At 38.2% G+C, this 12,914-nt stretch overlaps 1 protein-coding gene across 1 annotated transcript; it reads left to right on the top strand.

Moving 5' to 3' along the window:
- The first annotated feature begins 1,072 nt into the window (after positions 1–1,072).
- On the top strand, positions 1,073–9,219 carry BMY3 (beta-amylase 3). Its single transcript, XM_077376472.1, has 5 exons — positions 1,073–1,535; positions 4,714–5,199; positions 6,479–6,759; positions 7,430–7,662; positions 8,396–9,219. Exons 1-5 carry the CDS (start codon positions 1,302–1,304, stop codon positions 8,995–8,997), a joined length of 1,836 nt encoding a protein of 611 aa, XP_077232587.1. The 5' UTR covers positions 1,073–1,301; the 3' UTR covers positions 8,998–9,219.
- The last annotated feature ends 3,695 nt before the right edge of the window (positions 9,220–12,914 follow it).

The raw sequence follows: 12,914 nt of genomic DNA, 5'->3' as shown, positions 1-12,914 counted from the left end.
CCCAAATCCCGTCCGTTAACATTCGGACCCATCAGACCATCTTAGCCCATTGAAAAACCCTGATCGTTGTCTTACAGTAAACTATACGGACATGTTTGGCAACCATGAAATTTTTTCAATGGATTATTAGTTTATCAAGTGGTGATGAGTGGGAGAGAATTAATAGGGCATGAGTGAGGATAGTGTGAGAAGTAGCTGAAAAAACAGACATATTCATTGTTTAAGATAAAACATTCCTTGAATTGTAATGGGATAAAAAAATACATAATTTTTTTAGGGTGATGATATTTTCACTCCCCTGCATTACTTGAGAGCATGGTTTTAAATTTCGGTTTCGGCTAAAATTTTGGAGTTATCCGAAACCAAAATTGCAGCCCAAATCTTAAATTTCGAGCGAAATTTGGTTTTGACGCACAAAATCCGGGATTTTAGGGACGAAATTTCGATCGGTAATTTCGTTGGAAATTAATTAACGAAATAAAAAATTATTATTTTAATAGAAATTTTGTAAATTTCAGTTTCTATACCTTTTCGTTTCGGTCATCACCGAAATCTGAAATTTTGAATTTCGGTTGAAATTTAAAACCGTGCTTGAAAGCTCCCCTTATAGTGTGATTTGACATAAAGTTGCCTCACTTTTCACGTCAAATCAGGTTACAAAGGCGAGCGTGAATGTACTACAGGAGGAGTGGAGGAAGTCTAAACTGAAGAGAGCCCCTGCAAAAGAGAGGTGAAAGACAGAAAGGGCTCCCCCATTAGCTGCACATCACCATTATGTTTGACTTTCAGCCGATATTAATGTACGACGGAGGCGTAGGAGCCAGTAGGAGAGCCCTTTCACCTCTGTTTTTGCGAGCGCTCTCTTCAGTCTAGAATTCCTCTTTTAGAAAAGGCTAGAATTCTGCCTCTAACCGAGGATTAGAAAAAACCTAGTATATTTATGCGGCTAAAGTTTATCCTACAGGAAGGCGACACGTGGAAATAATTTTGGACTTTTATTTCCTCAAAAAACTCCTTCATCCTTCTCTATAAAGTAAACACTCAAAGTAGCCCATCATCCATTTTCCTTGAAACTTTGTTTTCAAGTTTCTGATTTTCCTTGCAATTTTATGTTTTTTTTTTAACCTAATTTTTTTTTTTTCTGTAATTTGAGCTTGCATATAGAGCTTCAGATCCCTTTGTTTACATAGATCAACCCTTTTCTGTGAAGTTTGCATAATTTTTAGCTGTAAAGAGTCCTATTTTGTCTTCTTTGAGGATTTTTTTGGCTTCTCTCTGAAGTTGTTTAATTAGAAATTTGGATGGAGATTTCCGTATTTTCTTGTTCTCAGACAAGTGTTGGGAAGAAGGAATCTCCGATTTGGAAGGTCGGATTGTGTAACTCGAAGCAGATGTACCTGAAAACTGATCGGATCTGTTTCGATCTGACGAGGAAATGGAAAAGAGAGTCGATCCAAGTTAGATCAGAGATCTCTGTATCTGAGACATTTGTAGGCAATAATAAATCCATTGGAAGAAGATCGCTTCAAAAAAAGGTATATGCTCTGTTTTTATGCTTTCAGGTTATCACGAATTTTTTACTGATTTTTTTTATTTTTTTCAATTTTATATGTGAAATTTATATGGGTGATGATAAATTCGCACCCACTCTAGGATGGTTCACACCCCTGTAACGTGAATTGACGCTTCTTGACGCTTTTTTACTTCAATTTCGCTTTACAGTGGCATGCGAATTTATCACCTCCCTTGTTTTTTTGCCATCTATCGCCATTTCAACTATATTTTGGGAGATGATATAGTCGCATCCACTGTAGGATAATTCGCACTGCTTTTAATGTGAATTGTTGCAGACTTTGACGATTTTGATGAAAAATTTACGAATTCCGGGCACCTGAAGAGGAACACCATATTATGGAAACCTCTATAGCTTGGAGGGCTAGGATCAGCCTATGGAACTGATTTTACGGGCACGACCTATTGATGTTGTGTTCCATCACATCGACGGTTTGGATCAACCGCTGATGTCGTCTGGTTCTTTGTCGGGATGCACGGGTTTTTTTACTAGTATATATACTATGCAACTAACTTTCCAAAATGTCATTTGTCTATTCCAAGAAAAGAAATTTTGGAAAAGTTTTTCCGCCCATGATTTCAGTCATGATCTGCTAGCCACCTTCTTCGTAGGCTACGTCTCGCCCGTCCTTTGCAATTGTGTGTTCAGAGATTTGTCTTATTAGCCGTGTTGAAAAACCTCATGGAAATACTATGTCCGGAAAGGTGGCTAGCAATAATAAGTACCAAAAAGAAGCTACCGATAATAATCATTACTTATTAAAGTTTTGTAAGGAAGTTACGGACCACGGGTGCCTGTATATGACAATTACGAAACAAACTACAGAGAGGAGGTATATCGAAATATGACAATTAAGAACAAACTACTTTCCGATGAATTTTTTGGGGATCTTACGACTCCGGAACACTTTGCAAAAAATTTACGAATTCCGGGCACCTGAAGAGGAACACCATATTATGGGCTTGGAGGGCTAGGATCAGCCTATGGAACTGATTTTACGGGCACGACCTATTGATGTTGTGTTCCATTACATCGACGGTTTGGATCAACCGCTAATGTCGTCCGTACGGGTCTTTGTCGGTCCGTGCATCGCACGGGTTTTTTACTAGTATATATACTAAGCACGTAACTTTCCATTTTGTCATTCATCTTTTCTAGGAAAGCAATTTGGGAAAGTTTTTCCACCCATAATGATGGCTCTCTCTCTCTCTCTCTCTCTCTTAGCATTTAATGGCCACTTGAGAATTACACATCACTTTTTTACTTTTTTAACAAAGCATCTATTCAACCCACATATTTTCAATCCCACCCCCTCCTTTATGCTTTGTAACAAAGGCACCCATTAAAGCCACATAATTTCAATTCTACACCCCTCCTTTATGCGTTTGTAATTAACAAACAAGTGGACAAAGTCCACATAGTGACTTTTTTTCTTGGACAAATTAGAGACAAAGGGTACCAATATATGACAATTACGGGACAAACTACAAAGAAGATGTATAGCAATATGACAATTACGAAAAAACTATTTCTCCTGAATATTTTTTTTAGGATATTATGAATGCTGGACACCTTTAAAAATATTTACGAATTCCGGAGACCTTAAGAGGAACAACATATTATGGAAACCTCTATAGATTGGAGGGCTAGGATCAGCCTATAGAAATGATTTTACGGCCACAACCTATTGATGTTGTGTTCCATCTCATGGACGGTTTGGATCAACCTATGATGTGGTCTATACAGTTCTTTGTCAGCCCGTGCATTGCACTGGCTTTTTACTAGTATATATATATATATATATATATATATTGCATTATACTTATTGCATTATACTATATGTTTTAGGGAGATGATTTTTTCGCACCCCGGTAGAATAATACGCACCCCTGTTAATGTGAATTGTCGGCAGAATTTAACGCTTTTTGACGTCAAATCACGTTAAAAGGAGTGTGATTTATAATACAGGGGGTGCGAAAAAATATCACCCATGTTTTATTGGTAGGGATATCGGTAGATTTATTAACTAAAAAATGATTGAAAATTAGACAACTAAGGATTTGTTTATACCATGCTTATCCGTCTGCCAAACATATAAACATGGGGAAGAGTTAGATTGAAAATATAACACATAATGACAGATTTTATGTGTTAAATTACAAGTGGGCCCACTTTTTTAATGATCCAAAACCATGCACCTGTTGATAGCCGTGTTTTAATAGGAGACAGGTTGTCTTTTCTCTTTTAACCGTGTTTTAATAATTGCACAAATCCAGCTTGTCTTTTCTTTTTTAATTGGCTTACTCTTATGAAGTGTAATGACCTTTGATAGCTCTTTAAATATAAGAGACAAAATGAGTTAGTGCAAATATCATAACATGGTTGTTCTGATATCATTTCCCATGGTTTATTTATGATATGTATGCTACTCAAATCACTGCTCAAACCAGTTCAAACCATAGTTGCCGGAAACTCCTTGGGCGGGTGGGAAACCCGTTTCCCCTAAAACATGTTTCTCGTGGGTGGGAAACTCGTTTCCCCTAGAACGTGGGAAACACGTTTCGGAAATGTTTCCGAAATATGATAAAAAATTGGAGAAATGTTTTCAAAATGCATAGGAACATATGAGAAACTTATGTGAATCATGTGTGCAATGCACAATAAACGTATGCAACACTCGTAGAAAACGCATGTGAAACGTGTAGGAAACATATGTGAAACTTACGAAAATCATTTTAGAAAAAAACACATCAAAAATTGTGGAATAGATATTAAAAAAGAAAACAATAGCATATATTGTAAGAAAAATAAAAATAAGAAAAATTCAAATAGAAATTTGAAATAAACAAAATGTAAATCTACAATACCACATATTTCGTGTTTTCATTGTGTTTCATGTGTGTCTTGTTCTATCGTTTCTGAAACGTTTCTAATGTTTTCCTAAGACGTTTCTTGTACGATTTTCTATTGTTTTCTCGTTTCTCGTTTCTCATAATATTGTTTTCAAGCATTTCACGTTTCGTTTCCCGAATTCGTTTCCCACCTTGGTAACTATGGTTCAAACCATAGTACTTGAACCAGTTTGGACCAAACCGTTTCAATCTTCTGTTTTGATAACTCTTTTGTTTATATTTTTCCAGGCAGATGATCGCGTTCGGTTATTCGTTGGGCTTCCATTAGACGTAGTTTCCCACTGCAATAACATTAACCTTAGCAGAGCCATTACTGCTGGATTGAAGGCCTTGAAGCTTCTAAACATAGAGGGAGTTGAGCTTCCCATCTGGTGGGGAATTGTAGAAAAAGAAGAAGCCGGAAAATATGACTGGTCTGCCTACCTTACCCTCGCCGACATGGTCCGAGACGCGGGCCTCAAGCTCCGTATCTCGCTCTGTTTCCATGCCTCTACTGATCCCGCCATTCCGCTCCCGATATGGGTGTCTCGGATCGGTGAAACCCGGCCTGATATCTTCTTTGCGGATCGGGCCGGAAGGCGTTACAGAGAGTGTTTGTCTTTGGGAGTTGATGATGTCCCGGTGCTTGAAGGAAAGACACCTATGCGAGTTTTCAAGGAATTCATGGAGAGCTTTAGATCTTCTTTTTCAGGTTTCATGGGCTCTACGATCACGGTAAGCAAAATCACAAAGCTGGAATTTGATATTTGAACCTGTTTTCTTATTTTTAAGTTTCAAATTAAACCGGGGTCGATGAGAAGGTCGAAAGGAAGTCTACTACTTTGCTTTATTTACAAATACAGTCAGTTTCACAATTTAGAAGCAGAGTAATCACATTTGAGTCAATTTTGTAAATCCGGTCATGCCATAAGTTTGTGACCAAAACCCCCATGTCATATTGTTTAGATTCATAAAAAGATCAAAATATCCTTATATGTGATTACCTTGTAAAAAGACCAAAATACCTCAGTGATATGGGAATTTCATTTCTACCCTAGTGGACAACCCGTGCTATGCGTGGGGTAAAAAATAAATAATTCGCCAAAATTTTGCCAATATACGTAGGATATTGAAAGATAGAAACAATTTTGCTAAAATCGTGGGACATAGTGGAGATTTTTTCTGCAATAAATGGAAACAATTTTGTGAATATACGTGGGATATTGAGTGATAGAAACAATTTTGCTTCAAACATGGGATATGATGAGATTTTTTCTACAATCCAAATATATCACCTTATAGAGAGAGTTTTACGATTTTTTTAGATGGGTGCCATCTGGCGCACCCACATCGTCCAGGATTCTGTTTAACATATATATTATATGATATACTGGCATTCTTGCCCCATGGTATGCATGGGTGTAAAAGAATGAGCTTCCCCATCAAAACATGAGGGGTAAAGTCATGGGGCCACCCTAAGCATGGGCTTGAGTTGGCGTGACACACCCTATCAAAATACATCATTTAGCATTACGAGTATTTTTGTCATTTTACAAGGTAATTTTCGACTTTTCATGTATAAGGTTATTTTGGTCTTTTTATGCTTAAAAAAAATTCTAGTAACCAACCCCGCCTTATTTAGGTCACAAATTGATGGCATGACCTGATTTGCAAAATTCACTCAAATGTGATGACTTTATTTGTAAATTGTCAAACTAGAAGACTAATTTAGAAGACTGTTTGCAAAATTCACTCAAATGTGATGACTCTATTTGTAAATTGTCAAACTAGAAGACTAATTTACAAGACTGTTTTTTTCAAATAAAGCAAATTATAAGACTTCTTATTCGTAAGTTCAAACCTTGAATGGTGTCAAAGGTTACAGGGAAAATTATCGAAAAAGGCTTCTAAATTTTAGATTCTTTACTAAAAAAATATAGAGGATGTCTCTATCAAATTAAGTTCCTTATTTCCTACTGAAACTCAAACTTAAAATGGTACTTGTAATTCACAGGACATCACTGTGGGTCTGGGGCCGGACGGCGAGCTCCGTTATCCCTCCATCCCGTCGGTGAGAGGCAGTCGTCAGAATCCGGGAGTCGGAGAATTCCAATGCTATGACAAACACATGCTCAACCACTTAAAACAACACGCTGAAACCACCGGAAACTCTTGTTGGGGCCACTCTGGCCCACATGACACTCCGGCCTCCGACCAGTCACCAGACTCTAACAGCTTCTTCAGGGAAAACGGAGGTTCGTGGGAGACTCCATACGGCCATTTCTTCCTCTCTTGGTAAACAAGCAATTATGCCAAAAGATTTAACTGTTAAGAGTTGGTGTTATTTAATCATTCATACTTAAACACTCCCCTCGCGTGTGGCCCCTTTATTTTAGGGTTGGCCATGCACGTGGATTTTAGCTCTTAAGGAATTGTTGGGTTTTGAACCGAGGACATTACTCCAAAGCCTAAGTTGGTAGAGGTTGTTGGATATTTTTAAAATATTCTATTTTTTACAATAGAAAAATGTGTTTTTACAAAGAGACACTTCTCTCCGTGCGAAATGGTATTTCCAATCAAAAGACACTTGTGTTGTAAAAAGGTGTTATTTTTCAAAATAAAAGGGTACATTCATTTGAAGGGTTGCCTTCATATCCTATAAAAGAAGGGTTGGGGTCTCATTTGAAATAGTTTTCGTTCACTTTTACTCTTCTCTATTTTTCTTATTATTTCAAGGGCAACTTGGGGTGCAACCCTTGTTCTTAGTGTAGGCATTGTATCCTCGGGACTTATTTCCATGGTAGCCACCTGCATAAGTGGGGAAATTAAAGTCTTTAAGAGAAAGCCTTTTGCTTGCCTTGCCTACTTCTCTTCCTCATTCTCTTTCTTGGTTCTAAACACTTCATCCACCATACCAATTTGTCCCAACAGAGGTGGTGTTATTTAATTTTTTATACTCTAACAGGTACTCCAGCCAGCTCTTATCTCATGGCAACCGCCTTCTCTCTCTTGCCTCGGCGATATTCCGCGATTCTCCGGTCATGCTCTCCGGCAAAGTCCCACTCATGCATTCATGGTACAAAACCCGGTCTCACCCGTCGGAGTTGACCGCTGGATTCCATAACACGGCCACCAGAGAAGGATACAATGCTGTAGCTGAGATGTTTGCTAGGAATTCATGTCAAATGATCTTGCCTGGTATGTTGAAACAACCTATTACTCCAAAAGCTTAAGCTGTTAGAGTTGGTGTTATTATTTAATCGGGATTTGCTAGGGCCCATCTCAAAAGGCATTTCGCAGATGGTCAGTTGCATGCCAGAGCAGCCACATAGGCTCATTCTTGTCTTCATTAACTGTGTGGCTGCTCTGACATGCATTAAACCATCTACGAAATGCCTTTTGCGATGAACCCTAGCAAATCCCTATTTAATCATTTATACTTCAACACCACCCTCACATGTGGGCTCTCTTTTGGGTTGGCCTTGCACATGGGTTTTTAATATTAAGGAGTTGTTGGGTTTTGACCATAGTCAACAAAACGTGGTTTAAAAGGATTTTTTTATTTTTATTTTTTTTGTGAATATTTGTGTGCCTTTTATTAGACGTGTTAAATGTGTTTTTTGTCAACTTTCCAACTTTACCCCATTATATTTTGTAAATGACTACATTTTAAACGCATTTTTTTGTGTTTTTGTTTTTTAACTATGTTTTTTTTTTAACCGCGGTATTAAACTTGAACATTTCCCATCCCATTTTTTAATTTAATTTTATTTTTTGCCTAATCGCATTTTGCTAACTTTGATTTTGAGCTGCAATGAGGCAATAGCTCTGATACCATGTGAAACAACCAATTACTCCACAAGTATAAGCTTAAGCTTAAGCTGTTAGAGTTGGTGGTATTTAATTAATTTAATCATTTATACTTAAACAGGTATGAACCTCTGTGATGAAAACCAGCCTCAAGGATTATATTCGAGTCCAGAGTCTTTACTCAGGCAGATCATGGAAGCATGTAAGAAACATGAGGTGGGTGTTACCGGGGAAAATTCTTCAATTACCATAAATAACGACAGTTTTAGAAAGATTAAGGAGAGATTATCACCGGATAATGTGGGGGTGCATTCATTCACGTATCAGAGAATGGGGGCTTATTTCTTCTCTCCAGAACATTGGCCTCTGTTTATGGACCTCATCAGGAGCCAAGCGGCCGGAGTTGGATTCAGACGATTTAGTTGGTTCTTCGACAATCTCTTTAACTTATGTTTCAGAATCAGGAAAAAATTTACAGATGCAAACAGCTTAGTTGGTTTTAGAAAGATTAAGGAGAGATTATCACCGGATAATGTGGGGGTGCATTCATTCACGTATCAGAGAATGTGGGCTTATTTCGACCTCATCAGGAGCCAAGCGGCCGGAGTTGGATTGATCAGACGATTTAGTTGGTTCTTCGACAATCTCTTTAACTTCAGTTTCAGAATCAGGAAAAAATTTACAGATGCAAACAGCTTAAGAAACCCATTTACTTTTCTGTAAATATCATTATCCAGTCGAACTGTACTTGAAGAAAAATACCAGTGAAAAGTTCATCTAACTACATGTCTTGTATGTTCTTGAATTTAGGTACAAGATTAGACCATGAACATAACTTAGGGTACATGGAAACGCTACAATTTTATGTGCAATAGTTCAGAAGAAAATGGCCCAACTGGAAGAACTGCAATTTTTTTAGCTTCTTATCCTTGAATTGTGTAACCAGAGATTTGCGTCTACATAAAGTCATGTTTGAAAACCATGAAAAATTATTCCATGGAATATTCATGAGCCTAAGGGCACATTGGCAGCCAAGATTTTGTTTTTTTTCATGTTGAATCCATTTCTCCAAGTGGTGAGAGAGGGGCAGAGCTGGTGAAGTGGCTAAAAAAATCAGGAAACTAGTGTTGAAGTGGCTAAAATCAGGAAACAGCCTATCCTATTTTGAGTAGAATTTTATGTTTCCCAATTTTTTGTCATTTCTCATCTCTGGAGACACTAGTTTCCTGTGTTTTGTTTCTTGATTTTTAGCGACTTCACCTTCATCTCCACTGGAGACACCAATTTATCATGACAAAAAATTCATGGTAGCTCAATGTGCCCTAATTGTATGGAAGGCGCTAAGGAGGAAGGAGAGGGATCTTTGAAAAAGGTAGGTCCCACTCTAAAAAAAATCATGTGCACCTACTTACGGAAACCATGTAACATGTATTTATTAAAAAAATTCATTGGACCTACCTTGTTCGAAGATCCAAACATTTCACTTATTTGGTCTAATGTAAATTATAGACCTGGCAAACGGGTGGGTCGGGCCGGGTCAACCCGCGGGTGATGCGGGTGCGGGTCCACGGGTCGGGTGAGAAAATGACCTGCATTTTGGCGGGTTAAAATTTACGTGACCCGCGCGGCCGCGGGTGGGCCGGGTCACCCGCAAATATGCCACAAATATGGGATTGTAATAATTATTTTGATTTGGCAGCCTCTATTTTTCCCGTAATTGTCATAACCTTCGATATGTGATTTGGTATTTTTTTCGTAATTTTAAAATTTTATAACTCTTTCTAGGTAATTTTTCATTCAAAACTTTATAATTTAGCTAATTTACTTTTTGTGGTGTAATGATTACTTTTTTACGGAACATTTTAGCAACATTTGGATGCGGCGCATCTTTGCATACACAAAGGCCACTTGCCGAGAAATTGCCAAAGGAGAAGCTTGATAGCAAATTCTAATAAAATAAAAACCACATTTAAATGTTATCAACACTACTGGGCACTCTCACTTTATGTATGGCCCACACCATAGGATGATCCAAACCGTCCATTAGTTGGGCCATAGCCTAAATAGGTTATGCTCCAAAAATCATTTCCATAGGATGATCCTATCCCTCCAATCTAAATGTTAGAGGGTTGATCCTAACCCTCTATAGATCGGAGGGTTAGAATCAACCGATGGAAATAATTTTGGGGCATAACCTATTTAGGGTATGGCCCATCTAATGGACGGTTTGGAACTTTGGATAATCCTTGCAGGACATACCGTACTTTTTATAAAGTGAGGAGTTACTCATAAAAAACAAACAGCAGTGATGATAACATTCTCAAAAAGATTAAAAAATACTATAAAAATGCGGGTGCCCACGGGTGCCCGCGGGTTGACCCGACCCGACCCGTGTTTTTGCGGGTTGGGTCACCCGCGGGTTGGTTTTTGACGGGTCACGGAAACTTAGACCCGTGCCCGCAAATTTGCGGGTGGGCCGGGTCGACCCCGGGGCACGGGTCACTTTTGCCAGGTCTATGTAAATAGGCCTTTCCCCCAAAAATAATCAAAACTCCAATATGTAGAGGTTTGTACTTTGTAGATGGTTTCGTCCATCTACAGATAAGAGGGTTACATAGTTTTCGTCTGTATACAAATCGAAGGGTTAGGATCATCCTAAAGAGATGATTTTGGGGGCACAAGCTATTTACATTGCGGCCTAACAAATGAACGGTTTGGATCTCCAAACAAGTGGGCCCCACCAACCACTTGGTTTAGATCTTTGAACAATGTGGGCCGCACTTTATTTTAAAAAAAAATACAGGCACCTACTACAGACTCCACATAACACTTATTTGTTACAAAATTTGTTACAAACAACCTTTTTCGAAGATCCAAACCATTCTTTTGTTGAGCCCCAATGTAAATAAGCATATCCCCAAAAATAATCTCCATTGGATGATACTAACTCTTCGATATGTATATGTTTATATATGGTGTTGTCCGTCTGCAGATTAGAGGGTTAGGATCATCCTATGGAGAAGATTTTCATTAGCATGCCTATTTATGTTGAGGCCAACAAATGAACGGTTTGGATCTTTTAACAGGGCGGCCCATGTGAGTTTTTTTTTTTTTTTTTTTTTTTTTTTTTTTAATATAGTTTATACGGTGTTTGTACATGGGTAAGATGAGGTATGCTTAATTACTTTTAAACTGTTCATTTGTTTTTCAAATACAATGAGGCCCATCTCCAAAAAATTATACAATTAAATGTTCGACCCAGTGCCCCACCCGAGAATCACCACGCGGGGGTCTTTTACTTGGCACGAAGGAAGTTCTTCATGCATTGTTCAACCACCACCTTCTCTCGCAACTTCCCTCTCTCTTTCTCTCATGCAAACCAACACCCCCATGCAACTTCCCTCTAGGGGTGTAAATGGATATTCGAAAATTCGATTACCGCCCGCATCCGAATCCGTTTAAAGCGAATATTATCCGAATCCGCTTCAAGCGGATATTATCCGAATCCGTTTATGAGATATCCGGCTCTTAGCGGATGCGAATCTGGTAAATGGTATATTCGATCCGTTTAACATCCGAATCCGAGAAGTAAATCCTTTTTATTTATTATTAATAATATCATTAATATTTATTTTTAGTAATGACACACTATCTTTTGTTTCTATAAGAAAAGTGAATATTCTTTTTAGAAAATATATATAAAAACAAAAATAGCCCAAACCCATTCCATCAAAATAGCCCAAACTCATTCCATCATATACAAAAAAAAAAAGGAAAAACCCAAAGACCACTACCAACACTATCATCCATCCCCATCGCCTCCCTCTCTCTCTCTGCCTTTGTTTTAAAAGGAAGAAGATGATCTCATATATTTTAGGGTTTGGGAGTTAATTTTGTGAAGAGAATGTAGATGTCTATTTTTAAAGTTTGGAAAATTCATTCGAGTAAGTAGGAGAAAAAAGATAAAGTGGTGCAATAAAATGTTCGAATTTACCGGATAAACGGATACGGATAATATCCGAATTCGAACAATATCCTACAGATACGAATTTGGTAATAGATATTAAATATCCGTCGAATCCGAATCCGAATCCGAATTCGGATAGTGTATACTGTAATCAAATTCGGATATAGCCATATCCGCTCCAAATTCGATACGTTTACACCCCTACTTCCCTCCATCATCTTTTTACATATAAGGAGAGAGAGAAGTTGGGTGGTTGTTGAACAACGCATGAAGAACTTCCTTCATGCCAAGTAAAAGACCCCATGGTCTCTCTCTCTATGTTCAACCACCACCTTCTCATGCAACTTCCCTCTCTTTCTCTCATGCAAACCAACACCCCATAAGGGTGTTCCAGTTTGATAATTCACAAATAGACCCCCACATGGTGATTCTCTCTCTCTCTCTCTCTCTCTCTCTCTCTCTCTCTCTCTCTCTCTCTCTCTCTCTCTGGGTTAGAGAGAGAGAAAGAGGAGAGAGATAGAGACACAGGGGGTCGATGTATCACTCCCTTAATATTTTGGTGTTAATTTTTACTGGTCGTGATCATGGCACGAGATCAAGGCCATTGTATGTATCAATGATGCATTCATTGACCAACGGTGGAGATGTTGGGCCCACCCTTGGATCCTCATAG

The sequence above is a fragment of the Tasmannia lanceolata genome, unplaced genomic scaffold (assembly GCF_043159265.1).
Source record: "Tasmannia lanceolata isolate RefF3 unplaced genomic scaffold, GAP_Taslan_0.1 ptg000002l, whole genome shotgun sequence".
NCBI lineage: Eukaryota > Viridiplantae > Streptophyta > Magnoliopsida > Canellales > Winteraceae > Tasmannia > Tasmannia lanceolata.
Note: the sequence above shows the minus strand (reverse complement) of the source record. Positions and strands in the feature narration are given on the sequence as shown.